At 36.8% G+C, this 17,833-nt stretch overlaps 1 protein-coding gene across 1 annotated transcript in view; it reads right to left on the bottom strand.

Annotated features, from left to right (window-relative positions):
* Positions 1 to 12,154: 12,154 nt before the first annotated feature.
* The window catches only part of LOC112977276 (AT-rich interactive domain-containing protein 1B-like), a 9,055-nt gene continuing 3,376 nt past the window's right edge, over positions 12,155 to 17,833 (bottom strand). Inside the window, exon 3 of the mRNA XM_026089421.1 lies at positions 12,155 to 12,192. Coding sequence (XP_025945206.1) covers positions 12,155 to 12,192 — 38 coding nt within the window. The remainder of the gene's footprint in view (positions 12,193 to 17,833) is intronic.

Genomic DNA, 17,833 nt, shown 5'->3' with positions numbered 1-17,833 from the left:
TTCAGTTTATGCATACAGAGTTTATATACAAAGAAGACATGTGTTTTCAATATATAATCATAATTTGCTTTTAATATCATACCATTTAAAATTAATTTAAATATCAACATGCAAGATATCTGTTTTGAAAGATATAAAAGCAGGAAAGCTGATCCACTTCTTCAGTATTTCTCACCCAAATAACATTAGTTAACAGGAAATCTGACTATGCCACAGTCATGGGATTTCCTCCCCTTTCCCACAGTAGGAACCATTATTTTTAAATTTTGCCAGCTTGAAAACTCCTGGCTTCTATTGTCTTCTAGGCCCACCTCTTATTCCCCAGTCCTTAAGAGAGCCCACATCAGCCATCATGTGAAGACAGCAACACAGATCTCCTAACAGCACTTCAAAGAAATTCTTCGATTTATCAGAGAGAATATTCAGAATGAATAAGGGTGCTTTCGGTCTCCTTTGGCCATAACCCAAAATATGGTATTCTCTATTTCTTAAAATTACCAACCAAATCTAGAACAGAATTAAAATTAACAATCAGATTAAAGTTGAAGAAGGAGGAGGAAATGATTGCCTTCAAAAATACTGAAGCAGTACGGGTATGGGGAATCTTTCCTGTAAGTTTGAATAGGCTATTTCTGAGGAAGATAGCAATTTGAGAACATTTATGTCTAATCTTACTCTCTTCTCCAGGACTGCAATTTGCAGCAACCTCTTCCTGCAGCTGATGAGGTCTGAAGACCATTCATTCTGTCAAAATCACTTGGACTAGTCAAAAGAGGTCATTTAGCAGCAAAGACAGATGTTTCTCAGCTGATATAACTAAAAGGTAAAATAGAGTAAACAAGCCCAAAGACTCATTTTAGCAACAGAGTATTTGCCATTCCAATTTTAGATATTGTTCAATTTAGAAAGATGTTATTCATCGAACACTCATTTGCAAACTTCTGCTTAGGATTAAAGAGCTGCAGATACCACAGTAAAATTTTGAAATGTACATTCTATTTATTCTTGGGGGGGGGGGGGAACCCACCTTTCTTAAAGCCACATTATTCACTTCATATCTAACCTGGTATTATAGTTACACCCAGCTCCACTGCTAAATACTGTGATTTATTGGATACATTCTTCTCCATCTCCCTTTACATTTCTATCCCTTATTTTTTTGCTCAGCTCTCATGTACAAAAATGACTACAAAAGGGAAAAGTGAAAGCGATTTTATACAAGAAATACTATCAAATATGAAGAAGAAACGCTACACATTTTAGATGGAATCTACCAATGTCCAAGAATATGAAAAATGGTTATAAAGTTAATGCAGAAAATGAATCATTTCAGGAAAAAATATATATTAACAAAAAATTCTCAATTAAAATCAGAAATTTGTATTATACTCGAAACTACACAAACATCATTAGTGTATTTTGATAGAAAGTATGAAGTTTCCAAAAATTAGAAACAACAGTTCAGATACTTGAAGCAATCCTGTATGAATCCCCATATCCTCCCATATCAATTCCATGCCAAATTCAGCATGCACAAAGCTTTGAGGGGAAAAAACCATACGTATAAATAATTTTCAGCATTCCTTTTTGCTCAGTGTTTACTATTAAACAACGACAGGACAGAGCAACATCTGTCATGAATAGTTCAGATCTGCCTTATCCTGCCTCAGAGCAGAGGGATGGAATAAATGACTTCTTGATGTCCCTTTCAGCCTTTTTCTTCTAGGATTTGGAGATTATTACAACATCTTTGTTTTATTTTAAGACTTCTCCTGTTTCTGCAATTTGCTTTTCATTTGAAGTCATAATCCTCAATTTCTGGCATAATGAGGCAACATGGAAATTGCAATGCTACAAACATACTAGAAATATTGATAAAAGAAAATTAAGAGAACAAAAAAGGGATGTTTTCAAACCAGTCACTTCTTAAGAAGCAGAAGAGATACATAAGAAAAAATGTTTCTAAGGAATTGGTCTTGATGTTTGCAGAAACTGTGAAAATACTGTAAAGAAATATTTACATATTTCTACTTCTGGAGAGGTGTGAGGGAAAGGACAAACCCCACTGTATTCTAAGCACAAGACCATTCCAGGCTCCCAAAATAAACACAGCCTGGCTCCCTAAACATCCCATCAGCACCACTCTTTCCGCAGGTGAGTACAAGTGTTGAAGGATGAACAATCTGTTTGGAGCAGGCATTTTCCAGCTTCCCATTATCCTCCTCTAACTTTTAACAAAGGTGCTTGTAAGCAATAACATCCACACGCATCCATTAAATATGAAATATTGGTGTACTACAGCATATATAGTTACAACATCCTTTACCCATATTGCCCTGTTAAGAAAGACTTACAGGCATTTCTAAGCACATCACTCATCCCATTGTAAAAAGCTGATTACTTGGAAAAMGACATGCTAATTCTACCCTGGAAAAGCAAGGTTCCAACAGAAGAAAGAACTGGAAAATACACCACAGGAGAAGACCCATCAAAGAGCAAGGAAGAACAAACTGGGAATAAGGTGCAAGGGCTGAAAAGCACACTCACTGCTTGGCCCCTCCACTTTAAGGCTTTCACATCCTTACGCAGAAAGTCTTCAAACCACCCACTGCACCAGGGCAAGAGTTTTCACTCTGTTGAGTGCCTGTTCCCCAACAGCAGACAGTAGCTGGCAGGAGTCATCAGCACAAAACAACCCCTGTCTGTGCCATGTTGCATTATAAGGTAGACTTCAGTTGAAGCTGGAACAAGTTTAAAGGGCATCCAAAACAAAACAAAAAACAAACAAACAAACAAACAAACAAGAGAAGACACTGGGCAGAAATTAGTATTTATTCATTTTCAGAGATACACACAAAAGCAAAAGTGAGGTTCAGTTCCACTGCTAGGGAAAGTCTGCACAAGAGCCATATGACCTGCTCCAAGTCCCCGTCAGCCTATAGCAAGGGCACCGGGTTTTCAGCTTGAACACGCCTCCTTCAGGAGAAAGGAAGGTACCAGGGTGGGGGATGATGGGACCATGCAAGATGGGAACAATGGCTAGAGAAATGATCTCCAACGCTGGAGCCCAAAGGTTTCCTGGCATATAAGAGAGGAGCAGGTTTTGTCACAGCTATAGTTACCCGCAAAGGAGAAAGAGAAGAACCAGAGAAGATGGCCAACATCAAAGCACAGGCCACGTAAATACCCAGCTCTAGGTGCCCACTTCTGACCGAACCAGGCAAGAGAAATCATCCATACCAAACAATTTATTTTTTTTAATACAACATCAGCCTTCCTCTGACTGCATCACATACCAGAAGAGCACTTGCACCTATACCCTGCCCTCCCTCTGCACCCAGTCCAAGTTGCTCCTTGTACAGCTTGTGCCCAGCAAGCAAAGAAGTCAAGCATCCAAATACAGTCATAACTGGCAACTGTCTTGCATGAAGATCAACAGATTTCAGCAATTCTCCACACAATTAACATTTTTGGAAGCAATTTTTTGTCAACTTCATCAAGGAAGTCTCTTTCTGTGATCCACAGAGATACCTGCAATTAGAGCCACAGCACAAAACTCAAGGAATGATGAGAAACAGGAGAATCCATTACACCGCCACAGACTATTCCACCTGTTTTGTTGTTCACTGAACTTCAGCTGTTGTAAGACCACAGAGGAAAAAAAAACCCAGAGATATACTGAAGCATCCAGGAACTTGAGTTTTGATCCCTTTTTATCTCCTGTTGTCACCCACAACCCAGAAACCGGTTAACTGGCCTAAGTAATTGGTTTAAATACCCAAGTCCCATTATGAAAATATACTATGAAAATGCTTAGACACTTATCACAACCAAGAAATTCTTAACTAAAGTTCAAAACTGAAAAGGCACTAGGGACTTGTCTACACTGAAGGAAAAAAATGTATAATTACACCAACGTAACTAACTCAGGGTAGAAACTTATTCCGGTATAAGAGTACCCTTTTCCACTTAAGGTTACGTGCTTTGGAAGCAGAATAAGATAAACCAGGAAAACTCTTATTCTGGAATAAGAATGTCTCTGTGGGGAGTTATATTTGTATAATTATAGCATACAATTTTAGCACATAGTTGTACTGGTAAATTTCCTTGTGTAGACAAGCACTAGGTGCCCAGTCCACATAGACTTCCTAGCAAAACAAATGGTCACTAATTCCAATAGAGGCACATAAATACTTAGCTTTTATTTTTGTTTGATGATCCTTTTTCATTTTTAAGTGATGAATTACTTCAATTAATTTTCCTTGCACATGTTTCTCTATCTACTATTCTATATGGTAATAGACTATTCTAGTGGAAGCATCATAAACTAACACTTTGAGAATGGCTGTGATATCTCTCACACTGATTTAGGCCCTCATAATACAAAGCAAGTGGTGAGAAACCAGGTATAAGGAAGGCATAAGGTGCTGTTTACACATTTGACTATTAGACTCACACCTTTTATAGTACATTGCCAGCTAGTTTAAACAGGCAGTGCTTTAATAATTTAGTCTCTATCCTTTTGACAATTTGATTCACACCTCATTTGCTATAGAAGTTAAAACATTTCAGCCAACCTTGAGGAAGCTGTGCTTCCTCCTCCTACCCTCATGTGCTTAGGGGAAAAAAAAAAAAGTTTATCTTAAAACCATGCCACTAGTTGAACTTCAAAGTATAAAAAAGGACTCTTCAGAATCCTTTGAAAACCACGCAAGTTTTCAGGGGATATGGAGCCAAAAAAGCCCAAGTTAAAACCAAATAAATAGTCACTCTTCTTGAGAAAGATCCCTTAAAAAGGGAGTAAACAGAAATACTGGTTACATTGAAAACACTAGCCTTCAAAAAATGAAAAAGCACAGACATTCTGCCACAGAGATGTCAGTGAAATTATTAATAGCAATAATACTTTAGTTTGGGCATTTCAAACACTCTGCAAAGAAAGGTTAAGTGACCCTAGAGATAATTAAGGAGTATGGTAACCATTTTGTAGGAAGTGTGGGTAAATGCCTCTTGCAAACTGTTAGGAAAAAAAAGTTCTTTCCAGGCTAGGCATCTCCATGCCTTCTTTCACATTTCTGAAGAACTTTATCTTTTGGAATAATCTGGTCATAATTTTGTAATAATAGTTTCATAATTTTGGTTTGGGAGTATATCTGCAGTGTCCCTGAAAGCRCCTTGTTTGTTCCAGCAAGGAATGGTTCTTTGGATGGCAGGGAACACTCCATCAGCCCAGCAGCCTCCTTGCCTCCCCCATGGCTCTGCAGGCAGAAACCTCTGCCTGAATGCCTGCAAAACCAACAAAGTGCTCTTCAGGCTCATTTTTAACTTGGATCAGTTCCCCTGTATGGTTCACTGCAAAGCCCCACAGAACAGCACACCACAACTACTGCAGGGGAGACTTAAGAGCAGTAAGGAGCAAGACAGGAGGCAGAATCACCATGGGCAGCTCCTTCAGAAAAGTGTCTATTTAACAACAGCTTAAGTGCTAGCAACACAAAGAGTTTTTGATGGATTGTAAATCAATATCTATGTGACAAAACTTCTGCCCTATTTCCAAGTCTAAAGTTCGCATTTACGTACAAAAACTGCATACCTAAATGTTTAGGTCAACTGACCTGGAAATTCATGCCAGCCATTTTCAGATTTGCAAGTATGTTTACTATTGTACGCTTCTTATTTACAAATATTCTTTAAAAGAAATACTGACAGTTGTTACATGAAAAAGTTTAACATAGCAAAGGAAAAGCAACAGCAGGAAAAACTCCAAATGGATATTACAAAAGAACAAAAGGAAACATACCTTAGGCTTGACAGGAAATGGATATTAAAACCACCAGTTCTGATGTTTTAACGAGATACTGAGAGAAAGGTTAGTCTACAACTGGAAATAGAAATCTGGATTCATTTTCCTTTCCTTTCAATTCCACTTTGAATATGCTATTTGGGGTGGAATTCATTTCACCTGACTTTAGATATCAACACCTGAGCTTAAACAGCCTAGACTTTCTTTATAGTAAGTGGAAAAACATGGAACTTCAGGAGCATGGTTCATTAGACCTATATTACATGTCTGTGTTAGCATGAGATGATTTGCACCAAGAAATGACTATTTCTTTCCACCAAAGGTAAGAAAAGTCTACACAATAACATCAGGTACAGATGCCTCCAACACATGCGGTCAGATGATTCTCACCCTGAAAATCTAGTATTTCAAAGACATTTAACACTTACTTGGCCACTGCAATCAGCACATTCTGTATAATTATCACCTTCAGGGTTTTTTGCTTGTCTGTTTGTTTTTCAATCTCCTTCCTACTCTGTGCCACGGCATTTTTAATGATTTCCTGCTCCAGAAAAATCCTGAGAAATTAAATACCCATGATTACTTACAAAGTGATTTTATACTCAAGACACAGTTTCACAACAAGCTTAAGCTGGTCCAAGTCTGTACCACTATCAAAAGGGACTATCCCACCCTGACCCTTACCTGCACTTGTCACTCTCTCCCTTGCCTTACTTCCGTGCTTGTAAGATTGTGCTGCAAGTCAGATCAGCTCACTGATCTGGCTGAAAGCTAATCATTCAAGGGTTTTGTTTTGCAGGATTAGTTTTCAGACAAAACAATGAGCTGATGTGACTCACCTTATGACACAAGGGAAACAGCAGGGAGCTGAGAAAAGGGTGGCACTGGTCTTTTCAGCAGAAGTGAAGTCTTGGATCAGCTTCAGATGATCATTAGACTCACCCTCAGGTGCAAGAACTTATAGCAACACTAAATTTGATGAAAGAGTGCTCAAAGAATGTAGCAAAAGGCTATAGAGAAATACAGAGACTACACTGAGGTAAATAAATTAGGCTTTTGAGTTTTCTAGAGTTTTTCCCCAAGAAATTCTAGCTTGATATCTGCACAAAAGGCACATGCCTGCTTAGTTCCATACATATTATCCTCTTCCATTTTTGTGTTTCAACCTTTCTCCTGCTAGTTTCTGCTTAGTTTCAAGCCTCTGATCCTCAAAGGTCAAAAAGAAAAAAAGCTGCTTTTTTGAAGAAGATCCATCTGGATCTTCTGCTGAATGTCTAAAGAATGAACTTGATTGATTTAAATAAATAAATAAAAAGATTGTCCACATATTCCCAAGCATAAATCTGAAAGCGCGGCAACACAAGGTACTGAATGCTCCACATCAGATAACCATTTGAACGCTCCCTCTACCCCCAAGAAGACTGAAGGAGACAGTGCCACTTCAGGTAAAGAGAAAGTGTCCATGTCACATTTACATTCCATCTTAGTTTTCTCTTTTTGTTTTTTTCCCCCTCTTTTCTTTTCTCTCCATATGCTACTACTTAAGAGTATCATGTTTAGAGGAACCTGAAAAGAAAGGCCCTTTCAGATAACTATTTGCACGATCTCCTGTCGCGCTGCAAATTCTTGTCAAGACTTTTGTTTTGTTTTGTTTTTGTTTAATGCAACTTGACCTCTCAGCACTAGTAGTGCCTACACAGGCAGCTGGCTAGCGAACACATTTTCCCTACTGTTATTCTTCCTCTAACAATTTTTGTGCACAGGCTCCTTGGAGGACAGAGAAGACCAAACGCAAGTGGGGTAGAGAGTGGCAGAGAGGGGTATCCCAGTCACTCAAAGGCTACTTCCTCCCTGGTTGTATGGTCACACTACTCATTCTCACCTAGTTCTGCAATGGCAGAAGACAGTAAGGATGGCTTTTCCATCACTCCAATGATTTGGAAAGTGAGGAAGATATGAATTTGGACATACCAAGTTTTAAAAGAGGAAGGAAATATCACACAAGACAAAGGAGCACACAAAGATAACAACTTTTGGATAAAAGAAGGTAGCGGGACTTTGGGAAGGAAAGAAATGACACAGAAGCAAATTATGGACAAAAAAAATTGTACAGCTAAATGCTTCCCTGATATGTTAGGCAACTAACACACATCCAAATCTAAATCCAAAACTTGCTGAGGGCCTCAAATCAGCCAGAAAATGTTCCGATTGTCAACAGCATTCACACATAAAACTCCTGACAGCTTAGGCTGTGGTAGCCCTCAGATCCCTAGATAATTCTTGGAATAATCTTTTTATTTATTTTTAAATGTTGGCAACTATATCAAAACGTTGAGAAGTTCAAGAAGACTGTTCCTAAAATATAAGACAGTTTGCTACAGATGCTGCCCAACCAACCCTCCTCTTTAAAGGAAGAACTCAATTAAGTTGGGAACTTTTCTTCTGAATGAGTTTGAATGTTTTCTTTTTCACTGTGGTTGGATCTCAGTTAGTGTAATTGCTATTTATATCAAAACATTAAAAGGTCTGGTTATGAGGTTTATTAGAAAAGCAAAATGTGTTTTTAATACTTAAAAAAAACACAACAGAATACTTTGTAGTACTATTTTCCCTGTATTTGCACACCACATGTTCGATGACAACAATAAAAAATGCATCTTACAGAAAGTTAAAATTCTAAAAAATATCACTGAAGTAGCAGCTCCTAGAGTTTATTAGCAGGAAGACGGTTTTGTGCTAGATAGGGGGGCTATCACAAGTGATATTTGTTAGCTTCAGGATTTAAAGAAAAAAAATGTAAATTAATACACTATACAATACAAATAAATATATTTTATTAGTGAAAAGACAATTTTTAAACTTAAAAGATCCTTTAAAGAAAACCTGTAGAGATACTCTCCGTAACATTCTTTCAAATATCTGAAGACACAAGGTTGAAAAAGAGAAAACCTTCCTCAAAATGCAATCAAGGGACATACAGTCAGGAACTACCATGCAAAATAAACAAAATGTTGCTCAAACTTCTTTCTTTACACTTGTTTTTCAGCGCATTGGAAGCAGCTTATCTTTGCGACCGAATTATTCCATTCTCGCAAGGTAAGAAAGCTGCTTGTCTGTATATACTGCCTCCATGTGTTATCTATATGCATTCCATTTGAATCCAATTTCCTTGCATTACCTCTGCCCAGGTCAGGGATGAATGGCTGTCAAATTCCCTGAGGAATAAAGAGAAAAACCCTTTCTTCCTGAGGCAGCAAGTTTCAATTCACAGAGCACATGGCTAATCTACATATGTGAAGGTCATGGCACTTCAGTCAAAGAGGTTAAGAATGGAACAGCTCACGTAAGAGGCTGTCTTAAACATCCTGGCGTGGTGCCCAACAAGTGAGATTGTTGAAAAGCAATAGATAGCTTCTGGCAGCAGCAAGGGGAAAAATATTTTGATCATGTGATGCTATACAAGCTAACTAGTTTGCTTCATGTGTGAAACTTTTACAGACGCTACAAATACCACATTTATAATCAGCTCCAGAATCCAGCCTTCTCTCCTTGGCTGTCTTATCTGTCTCCGAAGGAAATATAAATTGCCAGTCAGCATTACTGGATGGTGGAAATTCCTGAATCAAGCAAAAATACATTTTTTAAAAATGATAGTAAACAGAATACAACCAACTAACAGTTATCTATATATGCCTGGTGCTTTTCATTACCACTGAATATAGGGCACCATGAAGTTTTCTGTGCCAGAGAAATCTATCTTTCTGTTTATAGGAAGGGTTTTCAAATATAATTAAAACTGCTGAGTAAAATTAGGTTGCTATTGCTGGTACATAACTGAAGTTGCCTCAAACATATTCATTTGTATTTTTCCAGAAATAATTCATGCTAAATGAAAAAGGCAAATACAAAATTTCTTTAAATAACCTATATTCATGATCATCTTTAAATCTTTTAAATAACACCAGCTCTAAAGAAAACACTCATTTTTCTTCACTCAGGAATTTCAAGTAGATAAGAAATAGTGAAAAAAAAAAAATCACAGGAGCACAATTATTTTCCACAAATCATGGCTGAAAGTAAGACATCAATCCTAGTATTTCATATAAACAGAGACTATCCAAAACATTCACAACATAAATTGCTACACAAAAAAATACACAGCTCCATACATTCCACCCAAATCAAAAGCTGCAAATAAACCAGCATATTCCTTTGATGCTGTCAAAACAAACCTCCTTATCTTTATTTTTAATTTAAAAAGAATAAAATTTAAGAACTACAAATCCTGTCCTTGTGCTTTCAAAAGAAATTTTCAGAGCTGATATTTCAGTATCTTCTTACAAACAAGTAATTCTGACAATCTAACCAAATAACATGATCAATGTTGGGAACATCTAATCTCAGATCCTGTCCAAATGAAAAAAAAAAAGAGAGAGAGAGAGAGAGAGAGAGGAAGGTACAGTGCAGATCAGATACCTTCTCACACAATACGACAACTATTCAGGCTGCCTAGTAATTCTGTATGGCATGCTATATTAAAATAGCACCTCAATCCCAAATACTTAAATAAGTTAAATACAGCCTTAATTAATAACCTTATTTTTACATAGGGAAACTGAGGCTCCCAACAGTCAAACCAGCTAACTTCAGATCACGCAGCCAGGGGAGAGCTGTCCAGAATTCCTGAGGCAATCCTCTACTTAATACCATTTTTCTGAAGTCAAATAATTTACTTACTATGGCTGAATTCACTGCTTGGGTAAAAAAGCCACTATTCCATTTCAATCAATCTGTGAATTAAACTATGTCCACTCTGGGAATAGTACACATGACTACAAGTATGTTTTAAAATAGCATTTCCTTTTGGGATTTTCTAAACCAATTTTCCTTCTTTATTCAGACCAAAAAAACATGCTTGGAATTCAGGTCCTTCTCTGAAAGCCAATTGTATCAGAGACTGTGCTACAACAAGAAAGCCCTATATGCTGCATAACGCAGATCAGTTCACGCTTTTAAGATGTAACCAAAACATGTCGTGGAACTAGTCTACCACGTGAAAAACTCACCAAGATACCTGTATCATAACAGCCATACTTGCAAAACCCCCCAGAGAGAGGCAGCTTACAAACTCTTTTATTTTGCCAGTGCAGATATACTACTATCCCAATGGTAGGCTAAATACAAACAGTTTTGCCAGAAAAGCTGTTAGTCAAGGATGCAATTTATTCCCCACTTCTAACTATACAGTTACAGCAACAAAACTTCATAGTGGATCTGGCCTTTGTTACACCATGGTCTTTAAAAAGCAATTAAATTCATTTGATAACTTAGTTACAAAACAGTCTTGATTCTACCAACACAGGTAAAAGTGTACTGTGTCACTCAACAGAAACCTTTGCTACAGATTTACTTTTTGGATAAGTAGAGACGTAAAATAAATTCCAAATAAACAAAGCCCTCAAGGAAAAAAAAAATCCTAGGTATAGTGGTTTTAGCATAATAGCTTAAAAGACTCTTTTAATAACACAATTATTAACACTACACCCTAAAAAAAMCAGGTTTTACAATAAGAGTCTTTCCCATTTTCTTTTTTTAAGCAAACATACTGAAGAAAAGAAATAACAAACAAAAGTCTCACATAAATGTCATTTCAAAAAAACCCCCACCTTTTTTTTCCCTCCATCTCCTTAACAGACACCCCAGTGGTCAGAGAGAGACTGATGAGGGTAGGGGCAAGATCAGTGACACAGCCCTACAGTTAAAAAGCATCAGAGGGTCTATCACTCAGCTGAATGTCTTTATAAACAATTATCAGATTGCAAACCTAAATTCAGTATTATTTTTAAGTCTGAGCAGGCTAGAAAACAGGGGAGAAGACAGGGGACAGCAACACGTTCTTAAAATACCATTTGCCAAGCTCAGGCGCAAAAGATTAACAAACCAGTAGTTCTCAAAATTGGAGAAAGAAAACTAACAAATAGATTACACGCTTCTGTACATGCTCAGGGTTCTTTTCCCGACATAGTTACCAAACCCACCATGACACAAATGCAAGAAGTAATACGAAAGCAGATCAAACAGCGATGGCTCTGTGCTGAAAGCGAGTCCTGAGACACCCTGCAGAACCTTGGAACTCAGTTTGATGCCAACAAATTAGCCAAAACCCATTCAGAAATTCAGCGGCCTCATACCTTGCTTTGGTAGTTAGTAAAGGAGTTAACATTTCCAGCGTACACTCATACCACCACTCTTTCAAACTGCACCTGCTGTAGACTTTCACAATGGTTTTAATAAATATATAAATGAAGTATTTTGATACTATCAACAGGATAATGATCTTGTGTTAGTTTTCTAAATAGCTGCAGATGCCTTCAGATGAAGAAAACCACCTACATAGAGAATACAAGGTTTGTTAAAACATACTTTATACTTGCAGTAAGAACAATTCTCATGTGAAGAAAAACCTTAAAACATGACACAACAATTGTGATCTGTAAACAAAAAATCGTGTCTCCTCTAAAAGTTTAGAATTGAAGGAGGATAAAACTGATGCTCTCAATGTTACCCACTCTAAGAAATGAGACAGTTTAAGCAAAAACTAGATTCCTCAAGTTTTTCCATGGAGTCTGTCACTGGAGTCCCTCTTTAAAAAGGTAATGCGTACAGCCTGAGACAGAAAGATTCCTTAGTTAAGCTTCTCATCAACTTCCAGGTTAGAATATAGGTAACACCTCTTATAAAAAGCAGTTTTGCTTTGAAAAGCTGGTTATAAAGTAATTTTCTTGTGCTTTGTGTTCATCACGTCCCACTGATTTTTGCATTAAATTTGTTCAGTTTAGAAATGAAGACAATTTACGTCCYCATTAAAACAAGTAGACTTGGTGGCAGAGGATGTTTGCGCATTTATACCCCTCCTCCCCCCAGCATATACTAGAACTCTTTACCTCAAACTCATCAGAAGGAGAAGTTCAACAATACAAACTAAGTTCTTGGGCACTTGTTCCACTCGATTTTCCTTAGAGTGTGATTTCTATAAGAAATCCAATGGCTTTATACAGATGACAGTAAGGACATTATCATAAAACAGTACAAGGAATACTTGAATTTTAGATGGCAGTCCCTTTAGTTTAAGGTGACTATACTGACACAACAGGCACCCCCCTAGCTTCATCCAGYCACTTGCCTTTTCGATCGTCTGAAGAGACAAAGTACATGGATGCCTGTAAAGCTTTCATTCTCCCAGGACAAAATGCGTTCACCGTGATAAGACTGTATTCACTCAAAAGCTAATGTTTATGGCACTACGACTATACTTTTTTCTATGAGAACTCTAATTTGCAGTTGTGCCAAAGAGTGCCTGGCTTAACGAAGATATATGTTCGGTGCCTCAGTTTCCCCATCTGTACAATGGAAAGAATTGTATCTTATTCCAGCATAACCCATACTAGAATGATAGTAATCAAGTGTACTTGTACTGTTGTTATTGAAAAAGTACTGTTAGTTAAAAGTACTCTCATGAGAATTAGTCATCTACTGTCTACAAAATGCAATGTACACAAAGTACATAGATATTTTCAGATAAATTCATCCCCAATAGGTTTCCTCGACTGAAGTGGAACAGCATTGTGGATGGATATGTCCCTTTTAGAGCTAATATGTTCCTGGTGGATCACTAAATGCCACAGCCTCAGAACTGGAAATACAACAAATGAAATACTTTGGCCCACTTGCAACTCAAACACTGTGGCAATCTGCTAGCATATGAGAATTTGAGTGTAAAACTGAATATGAATATATAAGATTGGACAGTAAAAATATATCAGAGAAATTCAAAAGGTAACCTTATGCTCAGAATAGCAAAACATATATCAGAGGTACAGAAACCTGTAAGTTTTGTTTAAAAAATATATATATATTTAAATTAATTAATGGTAAAACTTCTTAAAATATATTTTACTCCAATATGGCTGGCTGTACAAGATTTTAATGTATTGAAGTTATTTGCTTCTCTCAGCCCTAAGCAATACAAGAACAACACTGCTCAATTCTACTTTTCTATTACTGGTTTTCAAAACAAATTTGAAAATCACTAAGGTATACTGTTAATTTAAGTTTAATTAAAGTCCTCATTCAATCCTGCCAAAACACATATTTAGCACTATGTAAATAGCCCCAAAATTGAAAGAAAAAAAAAAGGTTTTTTTCCAAGTATCTTAATAATCACAATTCTGAAATATATTCTAGCAAGTTAGCCTACCACATACACATGCTGAATACACTACTGAAATTCTAAAGCCTTGAGCATGCATGCACAGTGAGCATGGCATCACTACTTTACATATCCACAGAGAATCTTTAAAGCCTCCTGATAAATGGCACATTTTTGAAAAAGTACCAAAATGTAACTTGCTAGGATGCAGGTAYGGTCTTAAGAACAACTTAATAAATACATTACTGCCATTCTCATATCAGCAATGAGAGTTTCAGAATAGGTACGATCAAATATTTGAGGCACAAAAGAAAGAAAGAAAAAGATCTATCAATAGCTATTCAAACTTGTTTTCATTTTAAGAATTTCATCTAGTTTTAGCTAAGATACTATTTCAAAATGAGACAGAATCATCTAACAGACTACGCTTGGTAATTTCAAAAATTTTATGTTGTGCTTGTATCTAGAAAATTTAGCAAGAGATTTAATGCATTATTTTCCTCCCCACAAATTTGGATCAGAATGCCAAAAACACTAGTAATTGACTACTCAATTGTAAAATTCTTACATGTTGGAGGTGGTAATACAATAGATAGGTTTGCATCACTCTTTCTTTATTGCATCTTGTACAYAGGGTCCTGCTGTTCAATGCGTAGGCATAAGCACTACTACAGAAACCAATAACTGAACACCAAACCACAAAGCGTCAAATATATAGTCGCAATATATATATAGATGCTACTAACTGAGAATATTGCTATCTGCTGCTTCTAAATAGAAGCTATGTGAATAGTAAACCGTTTATTTGAAAACGCACAGGGAAAAATATATTTTATTCTTCCATTGAGATATCAAGAATATATTCACCATACCTACTAACAGCTGTTTAATGGCCTTCAGACATAGGGCATGATTCTGCAGCCCTGCCTTAGCCAGAATCCCCAATAAACACAATCCATTCGGCATAAAAAGAGCTGCAGAATCAGGTACATTCTGAGTTTCTCTATTGTAAAACAAACGACTGGTAACACACGYGCGCGCGCATGCACACATTCAGAGCAGTTCAACAGATTTTTTTAACACTTGGTCAGTACCTTATGCTATATAACTATTCTTGAAAAGACACAAGTTCTCTCTGAGTGTAGGTATATGTATGTCTTACACATATGCACAAAGGAGAAAGATGCATGTGAAGCACACACATATGCAGTCTAATGTGTTAAGCTACTGCAGTGCAAAGCAAAACTGAAGAGTAAGAAAGCCTTATGACTTTAAATATTTCTACATTGCCAAGGAATTCATCAATAATCAAAATAACTGAATGACAAGATACTGTGCTAGTATCACAAAACTTCTTCACAAACAAATGAATCTATCAATATAAGCAATATCCATCCACTTTAAAAATGTGTTTCTTCAGAAACAAGAGGCCTCTTTTTTGAGCTCAGATCTCATTTCACAGGTAGATTAAATGAAATTGAAGCAAATTTTTCTTAATTTAATAGGCTGGACAAACACAGATTTCAGTTCAGAGTGGGACTCTATAGTCCCTTATATTACAAAAATTACCCATGATGAGACAAGAATTTCCTAAATAAGTATCTCAGGCGTTGTAGCCTACTGACAGTCCTTTTTTCAGTTCACAGCACAATAGTTTCTATAGGCTTAAGGTCCAATCATCATCTACTTTGCAAAGACACATGACAAGTGAGTATATTCTAATGTGTGTACACACATATATAGAGTATACACACAGATGATTATTAAAAAAAATTAAAAAGCCTTATATGTACAAATCCTGGACTGAATATTCCATTTTACTCTTTTAAAAAGCAACCAATTTCTTTACTTACTGATATAAAATACCTGGAGACTGACAGTTGAGGAATTAATAATAAAAAAAAAGTATAAAAATAAGTGTTTTCTGTAAACTTGTAAGAAGTTTGGGTTTTTTTAGTTAATGCAACACATTTTCTATGTTAAAAATTATTAATTTAAAATGTAAGGACATTTCTTTTACGCCTATGTACTTACTGGTTAGATGGWAAAATCATAGTATGAAGAAGACTGATATATGACTTGCCTTTATTATAATTATTTGGAGGGTGGGAGGTGGGGGGGGAGGGGAAGAACAGTGCCCTTGCCAGACTACTCTTTATAAGCTGCATCCTATTTCTTATGGTACCAAAAAAGAAAAGATTTCTAACTGTGAAAGAGCACATAAACCCATAAATATAAAGAAGTACTTCTAAGGGTCATACCGAGGACATAATGAATTTACTCTCACTCCAATAAAAATAAAATACTTTAAACAATTTCTGCCATGAAGAAATAGCTCTCTGAAGTAACATGTACTATATCTATCCTACTGGCTTTTCCCCTAGCTTTTTAAGCTGTAGATTCCGAACTACCTGTGTTTAAAAGCAAGCAGACAATGCAAATATTTTTAAATTAATTATGAAAGGTTATGCATATGAAGCTTCATTACCTTATGGTTCCCAGTGACCCTTCTACTAGTGCAAATCAAAAAAGGTAAAAATTAACATTAATGAAAAATCTTTTTTCCCTAGAAGAAATAAAACYGAAAGGGAATAAAAACTAAAACAGGAGCGATCTGCTGAAAGTACAGCCAGCCTATCCAGCATTTCTATTTTTTTTTTTAAGATTAATGCATTATTCACAGTATCAACCAATGTTTTCTCCATGTTTTGCTCATTAATGAATATACTTTATAGAAGGATCCAGCTGTCCGACAACCCCAAAAGTAGACACCTGTATTTGTTTCTGCTAGTCCTCATTGTTAAAAGCTATTAAAAGATTTAACAGTTCTTAACAGAAAGATCTTGTTGAAGGGAAAAGAAATCCATAAAATTCTAATGCACTACCCCATTTAGCACAATTCACTCTCCTACAGAGAATTCAAGCATAATCTCACACTTGTATGGAAAAACAATGAGATCAACAACTCCTGATGCTTCTTTAAGCAATCCAACCACAATTCAAATGAAAAAGCACATTTTTTCCCAAATATCTGGATTCACTGCAGGGACAGAGCAAATAAAAGCACTGACAGAATGACTGCTTTTTCCCCCTTCTTTGTATAATACATGGCATTTTCTCATATACGGTACGCTACATACAAACAAGATTTTTTTAAAGAGGCATACACAGGTCAGATATCAAACTCTTGCAAATATAATGAAATTACTATTAGGATTAAATTTGCTTTTAGGAAAAAATCTGATTTCTTGTATAGTATCTGTATGCTGTAATACTACAAAATATTTTCGGAGGCATAAAGATTCCATAAAGACTACTTGAAATTCTGAATCCTCGTTCAAGCATTATTAGAAGACACTTTCCTATCACGTCCAAATTGAATTAAAAAAAAAAAAAGAGAGAGATAGAAAGAGAGCGAGCGAGCTGCCATTGGCTTTTCACTACAGTGGTCACCAACATATTTTCTGCTGATGCACACGCAACCTCCCCTACACGAGCGCGGCGGCTCATCCCTTGAGCCTCTCTCTCCTAAGCACGCTTAACCTTGCGTCTGCGAGCGCGACTGCTTGGTTATTATTTGTGGCAGGAATTTTTGTGACTGTGCGGCTCAGCACTTGTATTTACATCAGCAGCGCGAAGTGCCCAATGGTGAGAGAGGAGCCAATCAGATGGCAGATTAGATGTCAACTCGGAGGCAGCTGTCTGGAGACTGTTGCAGCCAGTTTACCTCCACAATTCAAATTCCAAACCTTGCAGCGGAGACGGAGCCGCTCCTGCGGCGCGGGCTTCTCGCGGGCGGCGCTGAGCCGCGCGCCGCCTCC

Source organism: Apteryx rowi, unplaced genomic scaffold (genome assembly GCF_003343035.1).
Source record: "Apteryx rowi isolate R43461 unplaced genomic scaffold, aptRow1 scaffold_812, whole genome shotgun sequence".
Lineage (NCBI taxonomy): Eukaryota > Metazoa > Chordata > Aves > Apterygiformes > Apterygidae > Apteryx > Apteryx rowi.
This window is presented reverse-complemented; position numbering and strand designations above follow the sequence as displayed.